The sequence below is a fragment of the Hevea brasiliensis genome, chromosome 17 (genome assembly GCF_030052815.1).
Source record: "Hevea brasiliensis isolate MT/VB/25A 57/8 chromosome 17, ASM3005281v1, whole genome shotgun sequence".
Taxonomy (NCBI): domain Eukaryota; kingdom Viridiplantae; phylum Streptophyta; class Magnoliopsida; order Malpighiales; family Euphorbiaceae; genus Hevea; species Hevea brasiliensis.
In genome coordinates, this window is record NC_079509.1 from 16430670 (window position 1) to 16448867 (window position 18198).

The 18198-nt window shown below is 34.2% G+C and overlaps 1 protein-coding gene and 1 pseudogene across 2 annotated transcripts; one reads left to right on the top strand and one right to left on the bottom strand.

Annotated features, from left to right (window-relative positions):
- Positions 1-832: 832 nt before the first annotated feature.
- On the bottom strand, positions 833-14474 carry LOC110644993 (ABC transporter G family member 7). Of its 2 annotated transcripts, XR_009145435.1 has the most exons (13): positions 14102-14472; positions 13644-13834; positions 13392-13542; positions 12972-13104; positions 11530-11731; positions 9368-9644; positions 8769-8900; positions 8419-8639; positions 6696-6908; positions 6483-6567; positions 5235-5505; positions 3939-5162; positions 833-1087 (listed from the first exon to the last, which is right to left on the bottom strand). XR_009145435.1 is itself a non-coding variant. In XM_021797977.2 (12 exons), exons 1-12 carry the CDS (start codon positions 14378-14380, stop codon positions 5152-5154), a joined length of 2166 nt encoding a protein of 721 aa, XP_021653669.2. In that variant the 5' UTR covers positions 14381-14474; the 3' UTR covers positions 4793-5151. The 2 variants fall into 2 exon arrangements, 1 of the variants encoding a protein (XP_021653669.2); XM_021797977.2 differs by lacking the exon at positions 833-1087 and having other exon boundaries at positions 4793-5162; positions 14102-14474.
- A 401-nt stretch (positions 14475-14875) lies between these two features.
- LOC110644992 (F-box protein SKIP19-like) lies at positions 14876-17780 on the top strand (annotated as a pseudogene).
- The last annotated feature ends 418 nt before the right edge of the window (positions 17781-18198 follow it).

Here is an 18198-nt window from a genome sequence, read left to right on the forward strand (position 1 = left end):
TAACCCGAATAAAAGCCAATTAAAATTTTTAATTATAGCTTAAAAAATAATTATACATATGTAATCATCATTAAAACATGAAGGTAGGCAATAATTCTTTGACAAGTGAAAGGAAATGCGGTGAAGGTGCTCGATAATTCTTCGATAATTGCTTTATTAGTCCTCATCTCATAAACAGATGAAAAAAAAAAAGATCGTATAGCTCCTCACAGCACTTAGCTTTGCATTCAGATTGATAGGTTGCTTTAATGTTATTGTCACGATCTGAATCTGTAGCAATTGGAGTAATAAGATTGGAACTAAGAATAAAGTAGATAGAATTTTTTTTTACTTGTTTAATTATGCTTGCAGTGTGTGTATATATATATATATATATATATATATATATATATATATATCTTAGTTTTATAATTCTTTGAGTTGATATTTTATTAAGAGGTTATCAAGGTTTGAATCATTCTATCATTAGCTTATGGCATCAGGTTAAATCCAAAAACCTGAGGCAATTGGATTATCCAGGGGTGTAATTGAACCAAGCCAAGCCGAGCTTTAGGGTAGCTCAGGCTTGGCTCGGTAGAAATATGTATATGAGCTTGATTCGAACTTTAATTTTTAAGCTCAAGCTCTGTTCATTTGAAATATAGTAAACTCGAGCTCATTCGAGCTCAATTCACTTATTGTATTAGACAAGCTGAGCTCGAACTCAGCTCGTATAGAGAACGCTTGATAAGCTTGTAAAAATAAATTGGAGTTCAATAAGCTCAGGCTCGTTAAGCTGAAGCTCGAGCTCGAGCTTGAGAGCCACTTTTCTAATACCTGTAAGGCTGCATCCTGTCACAATAATTTTTAGTTGTTAACATTTACTAAACAGTCTTACTCTTACAAAATAACTAAAAAGAAAAATACTTACAACATATTACATCTAATTTTTAAAAAGTTAGAAATTACACCATTAAGCCTAGAAAGTTACAAATACAACTAAATACTTCAATCAAACAAGTTGTCCTAAGATAAGATTAAAGCACTCAAAATATTAGAAGCTTGAATTTGAAGAGGGAAACAAGCTCCATTTTTGCATCCTTGCAACCTTCAAAATTTACAAGATATCAATGTCACCAACATCAAAATAAGATATCATAGCACATTAACAAAATAAAAATTTAAACCAAAAAAGAAAAGTATATAAAATTATACCCAAAAATTAAATCCCCACTCAATTAACCAGGCTCAAGAAGAACAGAAACTTATATAACTGCACATTTTTACTAACAAATTGAAATTTGTCGAATCACAACCCCCATGACACATTTTCTTTTTCCCTCTCTCTGTTCTAGCAATACATTCAGGCTACCACATTACATGAATAAAGTTATTCCTTAACAAAAGAATAGCAAGTCATATAAATAGATGCAGCAGGGTATGGCAATTCAATTATGAACATAAATCCAAGGCACAGGTCTTGCACACGTTTTTACCTGGGTGATTAAAATTTTAAACTGCCAATTCAATTATAGAACTTAAAAAAAAAAAAAAAAAAAAAAAAAACCCTCAAAAACCTAGAACCCATTCTCGGTTGCTAAAGAAGCTACAACTTAAAAAATAAATTAAATTCACTGTAATTATCAGCGAAATATCGAAAAAGGGGACAAAATCTCAGTCGTTTGACTCTAATTACACTAGACTAGTTTGATTTCTACCATTATATCAAGATGAAAATATCAAATATTTAACCTAAATATTAAAATTCCTTGCTTTTTTTTAGAAAGATCTGAACTTTAACTAAACAGAAAGAATAAATTATCTATAATTGCGAGAAAATTAATTAGAACACAAATTTAAACCTCTATTTTTTGCATTAGCAACAAAACAGAGAATTAGGGTTTTCAATTTTTTCATTATGTGATACAAACCCATAAATCATACAAGAAGAATAGAAAATCAAGAACCCATAAATGAAAAAAAAAAAAAAAAACAGTTTAATACTGCTAAACACAAACCCAAATGCAGCGATTTCTAAAAAGCTGTGTTATCCAAAGAAGCTTCGTCAACGTTTGAACAATGAAGAGAACAGCTTTGCGTATCTGCTGAGTAGTGGGTCAAGGCAAAAGGAATGAAGAAGAAGGAGGTTGGACCAAGGAAATGGAATCTCTCTCGTGCGGCTAGGGCACAAAATAGAAGAAGAAACGCTATTTAGGAATTGGTAATAATGTATGACCTGTCCTATGCGAATTGCGATTTTGAATTTCACAATTTAATGCTCTTCTTTTGTTTCTTTTAAGCCTAAGCTAAAACTACGTAGTTTCAAGTTAAAACTACGTAGTTTCATTAGAGTTATACTAATAAAAATTATAATAAACTATAGTAAATTAATATTTTTAATATAATTTATATAATATTATAAGTTACAAGTGTTATAATTGACTATAAATTATATATAATGTAACCATAACTTATATTAAATAATGTAACTAAGTTATATATCATATAATCACATACATATTAAATTATTATAATAATCGATTATATAATCTTATATAATATGACATTATAGTTAACTATAACTCTATAACTTATACTATATAATATAATTATAAGTGATATATTATATGACTAAATATATAGATTATTATTATAATAGTCTTTTATATAATCCTATACATATATATAGTAAGCTATCAATATATATACTATATCTAGTATAATATTATATATATATATATATATATATTTATATTTATATTTATATTATGTTTTTGAATAATATTAATATTATTAAATAAAAATGATATGGATATTAATTTTTTTATTAAGAGGATATAAAAAATTTTGATTTATTTAGATAGCAATTTCAAAATAACTAAAATGTTTTAAAATGTCAACATGGATATAGAAGAGTGGTCAAGATACCTTATAACAATGTATAGAGGTTTAGGTTTCAAATCTCCATATAGTACTAGCATAAAAAAAAGATTTAAAATAGTTTTTTATGGTTACATATTATTAATTCAAATTTATATGTGTGAAATAATTTAAATACATGTTTACAATATAAATATATTAAAAAATTTAAGAGTATGTATTATCTAATAGTATATTATTTTCATATTGAGCATATTTATTCTAATTTTTTAATTTTATCTATATACTAAAATTAACTTATTTAAAAGATAAAATAAATTGTAAAAAAATTATAAATTAATATATTTATATGCACTATATCATAATTTTAAATAATATATTATTTTTAGAATAACCATAAATAGCTAAAATATTTTTACAATATCCTAAAATTCAATAAGTAATATGAATATTTTTGCAAAGGAGGCATTTCTGGAGCTTATAAACAAGCCTACTTAACGTACTTATTAGCGAGCTTACTCACGAACCTATAATGGAGCTTATTTAATGAGCTTACTCACGAGCCTATTCATGAGCTCGTTCATGAATATTTAAACTAGCCGAGCTCGAGCCGGATACTGCTAAGCTTGAGTTCGGCTCATTTATTAAGCGAATCTAAAATTCAAGCTCGAGCTAGACTTGTTTAGAAAACAAGCCGAACCGAGCTTTTATAGAGCTGAATCTTGAGCAAAGCACGAACGACTTGGCTCATTTACAGCCCTAGGATTATCAATTCTTCTTATCTATTAATATTTGCAAGGTGGAACTTTATTAATTGCAGCTCAAAACGGGTGCACAATGACAATATGTACTCTAAGAATAAGTAGAAATTCAACGAAGAAGAATATGTACAAAGCTAAAAATGGTCACAAATGCATCCAACACTATAGATATGAACAACTCAACCAACCCCACAAGTTCAACATAATCATCGAAATAGAGGTGGGCAAACTCAACATGAAAAGAGCAAACAATCCCAAGGCCAAGCTAGGCCTTGTGTTCATCAATACAGATTGCAAAAATCCCACTGCTTGACATACATGAGAATTGTAGTCTGGAAAATATTGCTTCTCCCATTCCATCCACTCGCAAGGGTACTCGTAAGTTGTCTCTGTCAACTTCATCTCCCGTATACGCTTTCTAAGAACGATCATGCTTTCGTCGACTGATTTGCCCTCATAATCGCGGCCAAATCTGTCTCTTTTTGATGCTGAAATAATCTTGTGGGAAGGTTTGAGGCTAATCTTTTGGTAAAAGTGCAACGATTTGGCAGGAAATGGGTGCGCTGGGACAGGGAGAGATGATGAGTGTAGGATGGTTGGCTTTTCCATTATTGCTTTTTTTCTTTTTTTTGGCTGGAGGATTGCTTTTAATACGAGTTTTTGAGAATGGGTTGCGTAAGTGCTCTGATTATGGCAAAAAGTCCCCGTATTTATGAGAGTTGAGAGTTGCGAAAAGTGGCATAAACTAACGCGTAATTTTGATTGGGTGCCGTATCAGTTCTCCCTGTCCCGGTTAGAATGTTCTCCAAGAAAGAGCCGAGTTTGCATTTTTCGGGCGGCTGGCGGTGACCGTTTAAAACTTTAAATATGACAATGACATGATCAATGTATCCCATTATTTTTTTCTCTTCTCGAAGCAGGAAGACGGCAATGACACGATCGATATATCCCAAATGATTTGAATATTTGAATTTGTCAATCTTGTTCTCATTGCAAAAGTCAAAAGTGAAAATGACTGAACTTGATGATGCCAGTTGAATTGGTATAACAAAGCTCTCTCTGCATGAAAAATATTCTGTTGAAAGCGTCATAAGGAAATCAAGCATAAGTTGTAAGCTACATTCGCGCCGTTAACTTCTCCGATGGTACAAAACTACAACTTGTTATCAAAGTTGGTTGAAATGGTGAAATTCCATTCAGGTGAGACAACTTTACAATGATGACCCTTGTGTTTCATAAAAGAAAAAAGAGGCAATGTGTGTCAATGCATTGAAAATTTAAAATGACTGAAACTTTGATATCAATGAGAATGGTTCATCATGCTGCACAAAAGAAGCGTGACACACATTCAATTATACTGAAAGATGACATATTTCGATGGCGTTAGGACTCGATTGCAACATTCTACATGAGAGATTTCTTAGCTGCTTGAGTTTGAGATATACGTAAATCAACTTATTGTTGTCAAGTTCTACAATAGCAGCTAGAAAAGGCATGAGAACCTCCTTTATTGCAAAAGAAATGATCTCCTTTACTTAGCACCTGTATAAGATAAATCAATAAATAGTGGCAAATCTTATAATGATTATCACTAATGCCCAAATAATTACAAACCTTCCAAGATAAATGGTCGGATTTCAAGCTGCTGGTTTGATTCATCTTGCTTCAGTGAATGATTAAGTTGTTTGACTTGGTCAGGTTCCAAGGGCTCAACCTGTAGCTGTTGTTGGATTTGTTCAAGAGGAGGTGGCTCAAGCCGTTGGTATTTGGGCTTGTTTTTTTCAAGGAGAAGGTAAGTAGTGCAGTACCAAAATAACAAAATTCTACTTTGAGCTATCACCGTATCATTAATGTGGCTTCCTCCAAAGGAGAGTCGCTCGAGTGCCTGCAAAACAAGATTTTTTTTTTTTTCGAAACAGCAAAATAAGAATAAAAAACAAAAAATTAAACATATATCAATTTAAGAAAAGAAGCAGGTAAAATTGTTAAAACAAATCAGACATTTTGCCGTCTTATTTGTAGATTTTCCGATCATTAAAGGTTTCCTGGATACTGATTGTATAACCCAGTTTATCTGTAAAAAGCATACACAAACTTGGTGGCTCTGGATGTCAATCTACAAGTTTTAATCAACTTGTGGCAGAGATACTCCATATCACTGCAATTATACAGCTGACCTCACGTGAAATTTTAGTCTAAAAGCATGAATCAGAAAATTAAGTGAAATACCCTAAAAATAAGAAAATACAGGATGTAAAAGTCATTGTAGATTTACCAGGTCTTATGCATTTTGATTAAGAAAAATTTTGATTTATATACCAGAGTCCTCTTGGAATCCTAAGGTTTTGCATCAATGTGCCAGTTGAGGGATTATGCATTCCCAATATACAGCCACTGCCAGCCAAATATTATTATTACTGAAGTGCATGTGCGTGTATGTGTATAAAATTGAGCATAGAAAACATTGGGTAATAAGTATGCCTTTTGTCATATTTGAACAAGTAGTTGAGTGAAAATAGCAACTAAAAAGAGATAACTAATTGAATTGGTAACTAAAACTACTATGTAAGTTTACTTTTAATATTTTAAACATTTCGTGCAAAATGTACAGGCATATGACAAGTTTACCATAAACCTAAAAGATTAAAAGACATAAATAACATTACAGAATATCTCGAGTATTGTTATACTGATCAGACATTTTCCCCGATAAAATGAAATTTTAAGTTAATCTTCAATATGACCAAAGTTCTAATTAAAAGAAGCCAATCTTTTCTTCTACAATTCCTTGTTTTTCTTCACCAAAACAAGAATCCGTATTTTGCTGCAATTTAAAATATTGGTATCCATGAAGTAGTTTACCTGTTCACCGTTTTCAACATCAAATGAATGTTGGCGATCGAACTTGAGTCCAGTAAATTCATTGATGCAAAGCCCTTGAAAGGCCCTGAAAACATGTGAAAATAAGGATAATACAGTCAATAAGGGAAACCAAAAAAAAAAAACAATATTAAGCTTTATCATCTAGTAAAAAATGGAAAGAACGGGTTTAAAATATAATGACAAGCAGTTTACCATCTTATCAGAGAAACATCAGGTATCCAGCGGAAGATGATTGGTGTATTATCTGCATTAACATAATACCCCCCAAATACAATAAAAACTGTCATAAGAGATGGTCCTAGTGCCATTGCTGCTTCAGTGGTTGGAACCATAGCTCCCACAGTTAGACCCATAGCAGATGCAGCAAATGATTCTGCTGTCACAATTCCACAGAACTTTCCAAACCTAGAGCATGAGTTGTAACTCAGTAACTTCATGCATTATAAATGGAACAAACAATGAAGTTATCACAAATTGCCTTTCATACATCAATGATAAAGATTGGCGAACTATCCTGCCCAACAAGAGGAATTATTTGGAGCCTACGGTGCACATGAAAATAGTGCACTTTCTTCCCACATTCATGTCGAATCACATGCTAAATTCATAGATGGATCATGTACAATTGTGAGCTGAAGGTGCACTATTTTCATGTGGACCACATGCTTGATACAAAATTCCCCTACCACCTTGTTAACAAGAAGTAATGTTATTATGTCTAATAAATGTTGTGATGAGGCATAATAACAAGTGAACCAAATTCCAATTCCAACAATGAAATTCTGTAGACAAAGGAAAATAAGTAACCATCAGTGAGTTAAAACTATTGTAGTTAGGAAGAAGGAAATAAGCAACAGTATAGTCTAATCAACTAGAAAACTCTACAATAAGAGGGGAGGAGAGGAGGGGGGGGGGGGGGGTGGTGTGGGGGAGCGCAAATAGCATAATGCACTGACTAGAATTTTTAACACTCCTTTTGATTCAAGTCATATTCTCTTAAAGCATTTTTGCACATACTAAAACAGCACACACTCATGGGCACCACCAGTAACAAAAATAATAACCAAAATTTCAGTGCAGTGTAACAGAAAGGTGCATTTCTCTGCAGTCAAGCACACATTTCAAGGTAAGCATTTTGCATCACCTGATACAAACTGTCATTTCACATGCTTATATGCAATTAAGTTCAGCATAAAAAGGAAAACACTTAGATTGTGCTTCAAATGACAATATATCCCACTTTATATTCATTCCGTAAACAAAAATGAAAATTTCTCTGTTAGATAAATCTAGGGACTGCAAAAACAGTGTCATCTACTCGATAATGACTATTTCGGGGACAATTATAATGACATATCACCAAGGTTTTAGCAGATGATCTCTGGCACGTCTTCTGTTCGTTGGAAACTTTTCAATATTCTTTTACTCTTTGGGGGGCCGGCCTTCAATTTTCCATTTCCACTTAAAAGTGCTTTTCACAAAACAAATATATCAAGTATGTTTCTTTTATTATTTGTATCTCTAAAGCATATAAAGGCACTACTACGTTTATTCCAAAAAGAAAATTGCAGAGTTGCACCTTGGCCTGATGACTGATGTTGAGATATGATAGTCACCAAGATTAATCAAGGTTAGGATCTCCCCTCCCCAATTCCCAATGTCCTAATCAAGCCCATTGGATCTCATTATCGCTCCCCACACCAACCCCACCTCCCCGGTGTAATATGAGATTCTAGGGCATTATGAGGCCACCATGCTGATACCCCATTTCTGTGCTGTTCCCCGGCCAGACTAAGGGTTCACACCATGACATAGAGAATATATTAAGAGGGGCCACAATTGCTTACATAAAATAATTCAACTTATTACACATAACAAAATCTTTGTCAAAAATCAAAATGGTAGACCTGCACACCTGGACAAAGTGGGATGGAGACGTGCCATGGGATACAATAAAGCACCAAACATTAATGGAAATGCAGCTCCAACAGGAATCTCAGCTATCAATTTAGAAAGCAGATATGGTCCTAATGCATATGATCCCTTTGCACGCTCTCTATCTACAATTGCACGTTCCTTGGGAAACACACCCACAGTTTTTGTGAGAGCAGCCATTGCTGTGTTTATTGCTGTGACCTGAGAAAGATCAAATGTCCATATAAAGAATCAAGGAAACTATAACTTGAGGCATTTTGTCAAACTCCGAAACTTAGTATACTAATGGCATATTAAACCATTCAAAAGATTATCAATGACATAACATACCTGGAGCAATCCCATCCTGTCTTGTATTGATGTCTGAGATCTTCCCATTCTCCAGAAAACTGATCCAAATATTATAGCTGATGCAATTGACATTCTTGCCCGAACTTTGTTTGTTGGCCCATCTCGAGAAGCCTAGCAACTCATTAAAAGGATTTAATCAGGTTATATTTATTTGAGAATTAATATCTATTAAAAAACTACAAGAACTTATTGACCATCCTAGTTTGTCTCATTCAATTTTAATGAGAATCTAATAAATTTTATGAATTTGCTTAACAAAATTGTCCTATATTGTATTTCTGTGGTTGTAATTCTAGGCCAAAGGAGTGAATTGGTCATCTAAAATTGGGTAAAAGATGAAGTTATGCTCTTGGAAATTGCTGGTTGGCTGACTGGTAAGCAGCTAAATAAAGAAGCTAAGATTAAAGTTAAAGAAAAATAAAGTAAAACAATGTCATGTCTGTAGTTTATCTTAAGCCCAACTATTTGAGCAGACTTCCTTTTTATAAGATACAGGGAATTGGCTGCATCACATTATGTCATAAAATGAGAACATTTGAACACATAAAAATTATTCAAGTGACAGTTGAGAAACAAACTTGCATCCATGCACGTTTAAGGAGCAACCAGAATTGCCTCCACCAAGACTCTTTCCTTTTCACAACAGTTTTCTTGCTTAACTTCCTGTCATTCTTAGGGCTCTCCCTTCTGGTAAGGGGAGTTGCATAAAGCATCATTGACAATTGTTGTGAGAATGACTCAACAAGGCCATCTATCCTTTTCTGAGATGAGTACACACTTTCAGCAGAACTATAGTCAATAGATATGAGATCAGCCAAAAATTCTGCTGGATTGACATGATCTAGGCAATGATACCTGTTGAATGAATCAACTATTAATCAGTGCTTTGAAAATTAATAGTAGCAACATCAGCTATATATTCATTTACATAATCATCATCTATATATTGAGTTAGGTGGCTCATATTCAGAGAAGCTATACGCCTAATTGTCCCAAGCAAAGGAGGGGATGGTTCAAAGTAGACAATGCTGGATGGAGCAGTAAGTCACATGGCCTGTCCATGTGAAATGTAGAAGCCACATGGCTCAGCTGTGTGAGAAGGTGACTAAACTCCAGAAAGGTACACGGTCATCCCATGGCCATGTACCAGTCTGTGTGAGAATGTGACTTGGTTTCAGAAAGGTACACAGTCATCCCCACAGCCATGGACCTGTCCATGTACATTGGCTATTTGTTGGCATTGGATCATATTTAATGGAAGACTGGTAAAATTCCCATTTGGAAATGATTCCTATTTAACTTAGGAAGTCTACGTTTGGGCCAACTTGTTCTATTGGAAAAGAGGCATCATTGTATTTCAAGACCCTTGGATACTAGCTATATAAAGGATAACCCAATATGATGTTACATACTATAGGAGAAAGAGGAGAAATAGTACTAAGCAATAAAAGAGTCAGGTAGGAAGTGTTTTGAAGGGAAATGTTGTTAGTTTGGAGGGAAGTAGTTGCACTATTCTTGTATAAAAGAAGAATCCTTATCTGTATTCATTTATTCTATTCCAGAATCAATAATAGAAATATTCCACTCCTCTGAATTCTATTTTCTCTTCTCATCCAATCTATTTCTCAATTCCTTAAGAGTTTTGTCACAATATCTGAGATTCAAAGATTGATCTGAGGCTGATACATAACACATTATTATGTAAGTTGTAGCAGTGTGGTTGGATTTCTCGTAGTATAAAAAAAGCAGGCAACTCTGCTATCGTAGGAACATTGCCAAACCACGTTAAACTTCTATGTGTTCTCTTTTTTTCTTGATTGTCTCTTTTATTCTCACTTATTCTCGAGTGTGCATGTGTGTTAAATTCTGCAACACTAAATGCATAAATGAAATGTAGTTTCTGTTTCTGAGTGAAAAACTACAACAGTGAAGACAATAAACCCAGTGCACAGCTCAAGTTTAATCATTATTGTTTGGCCAAAAAAAAAAAGTACCAAAACACAAGGAAAAAGAAGTTCTAAACAGAGAGCCAAAAAACATTTAAAAAATGCTATCAAATGTTTCAACGTAAAAAACCAAAAAAGCAGTCAAAACTATTCAATGTTGAACACACCTGCACGAATCAAATCATGGTTTATTATTTCTACAAAATCACTAACAGTTTACTTACAAATAGAGAACAAATCCATATACATATTCAACAGAAACAATTGTATACAACAACTTGGTCCAATTAATACAACATTAAACTAAAACCAGGTAATGAATGGTGGAAGTATTTATTTGCAGATAGTCTACCCAGAATATCCTTTAGAACTTCTATAGCATAATGATGAAACAATTATAAGAGGTATGAGATCAAAATTAAGACTTTGAAAAATTAAAAATGTTAAAAAAGCTGAGTTCAAGATCAAAAGCTGACTATAATTGAATGAAATAAAAAGGTATATCCACATGGAAAACATTAGTTCCATGTCCACTACCGGCAGCACTGATTCTCAAGTGATGATGGTGGGTGCACTTCTTGGGCTTGCAACCATTTGTGCAATTCTTGAGGCTAACCCAATATATTTTTTTTCCTTTATTGTTTCGTATATAGCTTGTACCCTGTGGCTTCATATGTCCCGTAATGGCAATTTACAAAAATACCACAACTTCAAAAGATCTTGAGAATAATAAACAATATATCCCTAGTAAACAACATAAAGAAAATCAACAAGAGAGACAAGGTATGGCTAACCCAAATTTTGAGAAGTATGCTAGCGGTTCATCATGTGCAGGACCAGCATAAACAAGTGCACCCTCTGTTAGCAAAACAATGTCATCAAATTTACTGTACACTGAACCTCTGGGCTGGTGAATAGAACAAATTACAGTATGTCCAGCCTGTGCAAGTTGTCGGAGAGTTTCCATCACTCTCTCTGCTTGGAAAGCATCAAGCCCTGGAAAATATTGATTCAGCAGTCAACTGTATAAATCATTGGATCAACAGCATATTGAAATTTCAGCTTTTGTGAAAGGAACAAATAAAGAACTATAGCTTAAAGCAGCGCAACTGAGCCCAGACATAATAGCCCTTCTTTTCAAATTTGATTGAATCCAATCACAATACAATTTGCTAAAAGTTGAATGCAACAAAAATTCATACAATACATTAAGATTCTTTTTCCTTTTATTTTTCAACAGAAGAAAACTTCATTGATGAAGAAGAAGGGAAATTTCAATACTTAGGATTTGATCTCACTGAACAAGCTTCAAGAAAAATATTAATATATTATAATCTACTGAAGCAACTCCCCAATCACATTGAACGTCAACTGAGGACACCCTTCTTAAGATCCCCAACAAACTATAAAGAAACAAAGAATATTTTTGTCACACAATAACTGCATAAGGAATTTTGGTCCAAAGTCACTGCCAATACACAGCATTACCATAATCTTTATTCCTTTTTACTCTTACCAAGACCTCTAAGGTGCATTAAGATTCAATTTAAAAGGAGTTTACCCAAATTCTATTAACTTCACTAAGTGACCAAATCAAACACATATAGGTCCAAACCCTTCAAAGAATTTGGTTTTGGGGGTGTGAATTCACTTTTAAAACCTCTGTTAAGAATAGACAGTTAATAATATCACAATGATGACAATGATGATATGTGATTGCCTCTAAGTTCATCCCATTCATCATTCACTCCAAAAGTATCATATTGATATAAAATCACCAGTTTATCAAGGTCCTGCTTGTCCATCAAAAGCAATAACCTTTTCTCATCATCCGACAAAGAGAGGCTTGCTTATTAGAATAATGACCATTTATGCTGATTCAGAAAGGGTTGATGCTTGAGACATGTAATCCATTAAATTTCAACTTCATATCATACATTTTACTTGTAAATGGTGAGCATCATTTGGAGAACTACAAATATATAAGTACAATTTTATCATTTCTATGCCACATTTCTTTTGTGAAAATTTTTGCATTTAATGAATATTACTTGACATCGAAAATGCAAATCACACAGAGACATGGACGAAAATAGCAACTACTACGGTAGTTTTTTCCTTTACAAAAAAAAAAAATGTTAAAACACCAGCTTATCAAGAGCCATATCAAAAGTAACTTGTGAAAACAGAATCATTGAGGACTATGATGTGAACAGAATCGCATGAAGCATGATACCTGTTGTAGGCTCATCAGTAAATATGACAGATGGGCTAGCAATAAGTTCACAGGCCACTGATAAACGTTTCTTTTCACCACCACTTATCCCACGAACTTTTGCATCACCAACAATGGAATCAGCACAACTGACCTTTGAATATAAAAAACAAAAGCAAACCCCAAAAATAAATCAAATTACATCAGAAGTACTTATAATATAAAATGATACATAAAAGAAATGAAAGATGGATCGTAGTGCATGACCTCATCATATTAAACCATTAAGGGTTATTATTAATTATTTACTCATAAGAGATATTGATGAAGAGACCAAATTACATATAAGTGAATTTTATTTCAAGCATATAAACTAAATTGATTAGCTCCAAGTGCAAATGCTTAGACTTCAAACTTCATAAGTCCTACTGTCCTACTTACCAGACCTAGCTTGAACAGCAAATTGTTCACAAACTCATCCCTTTCTTCCGCCGAAGATATCTCTGGAAGTTGAAGTTCTGCAGCAAGGGACAGCGTTTCCCTCACTGTCAGCTGCGAGAAGAAAAGATCCTCCTGTCTCACATAAGCAAACCTACAAATAACAATAGATCTCACAGACATCACTAAAAACACAACGAAATAGATTATTAAAAAAAAAATCAAATAACTATTATCTGTCCCAACAAGTCATACTTGTAAGCTCTATTCGAAGTAGGCCTCCCATTGACCTCTAAAAGACCTGATAAATGCACACGAGGAGATGCCATTAGCTGCCCCGCCAGAACATTGAGCAAAGTCGTTTTTCCCGATCCCGATGGCCCCATGATCGCAAGCAATCTTCCAGGCTTTGCTTCTCCACTGACATTTTTCAGCAGAAACCGCACCTACAGATTAAACTATCATCAATTTCCAAATTTCGTTTTCCTGACATTGCGAGGTGAATGCTTGGAGACAGTTAGCTAGCGTGATGAATCCAAAAATTTCCTCCTAGAGCTTCATAAGTAAACACGCATCAGGTCATCAGCTAAAGCCAAATAGTTCATTAAGCTCAGTAGTGAGTCAATTTTTACCACGTTTTCTCAACAGCCAAGCAGAACTTGAAGAAAAATTGTCATAATTACAATTTTCAAAAGAAAAAAAAATCTACGTACTTGTTTAGAGGATTTATCAGAGAGAGAACACGTGATGTTGCTCCAGCGGATAGTAACCGGAACAACTTTCCCATCGACCGAAGCCTCTCGAGTTTTATCGTCTCCAGAAACATCGTTCTTCTCATCGTCGCTAAACTCATCCTCCGGTAATAAAGCAGGGCCCGGACCGGAAAAGAATCGGAGCAGGAGAGTCACCGCGGCAGCAGCCAGAACCTGGCCGAAACAGTTGCCGCCAAATTTCACCACATGGCTCACCATTTTCCCGCCTAAACGCACCATTTCCCTTCTATCTCCAACCTCCTCCTCCTGCAACCTCAGTAAGCTGAGCAACTAACTATATTTTTTTTTGAAGCAACAAGTATTACTATTTAAAACAGTGATAGGATGGGGGAAAAAATCATAGAAATGCATGGTACGGCGTCCTGGTGGTTTGAAACGATGTCGTTTGACGATAAGATTTTTTTTTTCTTTCTTGGCAATGTCGTTGTCTTGATTTTACTGCTCTTATAACGACGCCAGGGAATTTAGGACACGTTTCACCTTTGAGGATAATCTGCCCGGAAAACTACCTGCTGTGGGATATTATGCGAAATATAATTACTTTATTTTAAATAAAATTAAATTAAAATTTAAACTTCATATAATAACTTTATATCTTATTAATTTTATGTAGATTAAGAAAAAATAATAATAAAATATTTTTAAATAAAATATTTTTAAATAAATTAAAAAATAAAACAGAATTAAAAAAATGACCCGTATCCACCACATTGATTTACCCAAATGTACATAACGGGTTTGGGTACCATACCCAAATCCAAGATTCATCAGTCATTCACCCGAAAATCCTGCATCGTCACGTAAGTTCCAAGCACAACCAAACTCCTGCACCAGATACTAACCAAACCCTAGTCACAACCTCATAACTGACTACTCTTTTCCAAACTCAATTCTTCAACCATGGATTCACTCTTGCCACCACCACAAGAACCATATCGGAACTGGGTGGAGCTGACACAGGACGTTACGGCGTCGATCCTCTGGAAGCTTGGGGCGGTCGAGATCTTGAGCGCCGCGCAGCTCGTCTGCTCCACGTGGCGTAGCGTCTGGAAGGACCCCTCCGTGTGGAGATCGATCGACATGCGCAATTTGGGTGATCTCTGGCACATGGGTTATGGTCTTAAGAAAATGTGTAGGCATGCTGTTGATAGGAGTTCTGGTGGCTTGGTAGATATCAACATCGAGTATTTTGGTACTGATGATCTCCTCAAATACATAGCCGATAGGTATTGATGGTTGGTGGAAATGGAATTTTGTTTATTTAACTGTATTGCTGGGGTTGACTTGTTTGCTTGTGGATTCTTACAAAAAAGGTTTTCTTTGTTGTGATAATTTTGAATTGAATATGGAACTTCTGTACTTCGTTGTTTGTGGTTTACTGAAGCCATTAGCAGGGGGAACAAGTTGAAGTTATTCTTATAATTTTGTGTTCGTATATGAGGCGATAATTTGAGTCATTGTGGCTGTTACTAGTTGTTGTCCATTTTTTATTTATAGGAATATTTTCTATTAATCTACATTTAGATGAAATAAAATTAGCCTTGAGAAATTCTAGGACAACAAGCATTGGGTTGGAATTGGAACAACCATAGGAAAACAATTTGGTAGATAATTCAAGCCAGGTACAGGCCTGTTGGCCATCGGGCACTATATATTTGAAATTCAGGTTTACTTATCATGTTGTGTTTTGACATGCTTTTCAGATTGCTGATTCTTATTTTATGCCTTTATCGATGAGGTTGAATGATTTAGCTAGGTAGCCGAGGTTTTCACATGGTGTCCTATGACTGACTAGGGCTATTGGGAAGCTTTGAATCATTTGGTATAATTTTTTTTTTATTATCATTTGGTGGCTGTTGAGAAGCTTTTGAAGCATTTACTACTTCTTTTTCATTAGCATAATTTTGCTCACCTCCAAAAGCGGGAAAAGGTGAGAAAAAGAAAAGAAAATGTGGGCTTTATGAAGAAGGATGTGATAGTCAATTAGTAAGAAAAATCAGTTGGATCCTTGGATCCTTTCTTGTGTGTTCTAATATTTTGTGTCTAGAAGTACTTGGAAATACTCTCTACAACTATAAATCTTGTTTCAGTTATGGCTTACCTTGGAAGGAGGAAATTTTTCTTGTGTTTAATCATCAACAAAGAAGCAGGTTTCCGTTGCTTTAAACCTACCTATGAAAACAATGACTTACAATTTGCACATAGTACCCACTTCTTTTTGTTGTTTCCTCACAAGTGTCTACCATTCTTGGGATTCAATTGAGCTTAAAAGGTGCCTATCTTGTAGTGTTGCGAGACATGATAGAATGTGTATCCTCTGACAATATATTTCTTCTTCTAATACTCTATGTTGAAGCTTCCTTCTGTTAGTTCCTATACTGAAAATGTTGCACTCAATTTCTCTTTATATATGTGTTGGTACCAATCTGCTTATATCTAATATTTTGGTCTATGATCACCACATTACAGATCAAGTCATCTTAAACGACTTTGACTGGTATAGCATTTCAGGTGAGGGATTTAGTGAAAGCAGCTATAGAATTTCCATAGCTGGAGGAGCTTGACATTTCATATTTGCTCATTATCAAAGCAGGCTCTTGAAGTTGTTGGGCATTGTTGTCCTCTACTTAGATCATTTAAGCTAAATAACCAGGGGTTCAGGCATCCATGTATAGAGTGCAATGAAGAGGCATTGGCTGTTGCAGAAAACATGCCTCATTTACCCTGCCTTCAGATTTTTGGAAATAAGCTGACAAATGAAGGCTTGCAAGCCATTCTAGATGATTGTCCAAACCTTGAATCATTGGACCTGCGCCAATGTTTTAATGTCCGTCTAGAAGGACATTTATGGAAAAGATGTGCAGAACGGATCAAAGATTTGCGGCTTCCCTCTGATTCCATTGATGACTAATCCATCTGATGCTGAAATTGCTGACACTGGATCATATTATGAAGGCTACCTATCTGAATTTTGTTAGATTGATTTATTGATTGATGATGATGTCTACTATGAGTTCTCGCAGTGATATGTCTGACTTTGAGGATCTATATTTTTATTAGTTGCCTTCTTTATGAAGTTGAGGCATATCCAGGTGAGAAAACTGAGCTTTAATATTATTAGTTGCTTTCTTTATGAAGTTGATACATATCCAGGTGAGAAAACCGAGATTTGCTATTTCCTGTAAAATATATGAAACTAATCTAACATTTTGAGACTTGTAATACCTGCAAATTTAATGTGATACCCTACCCTTTTTTCCTTTGGACAGTTAATTTCATCAAAATGCTGGACTTCTCAAAGGGACTATTATGATGTGCTGACATTAGTGAATGATCAAAAGGGGATTTTGTAGGTGGAGATTTATCTACATATGCCATGGCATTTGTATGCAGATTCCTGGAATGCTGCGATTTTTGGGTTCTTTTGATCAAACAAATTGTAAAGCAGTCCTTTGTGTTCTTTGAGAGTCCTGTTGGTGCACTCCTGTTTTCTAGTTGGAGTCCTTCTGTTTTATACATCTCTATCTATTAGATGAATGTATTTATTTTCATTATCTTTGCAATTGTATGATGTCTGAGTTGCAGCAGTTATATATATGTACGTAAAATTTTATGGTTAGATTTTGGGACTGGATCAGGAACAACTGACTCTGACCGTGGGCTCGCACCAATAGCCTTCTCCACTTTGTATTTAAAATATAATTAATTAATTTTCCCTTTTCATAAATCAGAAACCCTGCATGTATGAATAACCGAATAGGCTGTAAGAACAATCTGCTAGCCCTGCTAATCTCTTACAATAATTAATAATAAGGTACAAAGCCCTTTTAAATCCTTATAATTGTCAGAGTTAACCCTCCGTCAATAATATTAAAAAGTTTAAATAAATTAATTAAACTAATAATAACTTATTTATCTTCAAAAATAATTGTTATGAACTTAAATAAATTATCTGAATCGATAAAAACATATTTAACTTTAAAAATAATTTTAAGAGCTTAAAAGGCATTTTTGCTAATTAATAAAATGGATAAAAA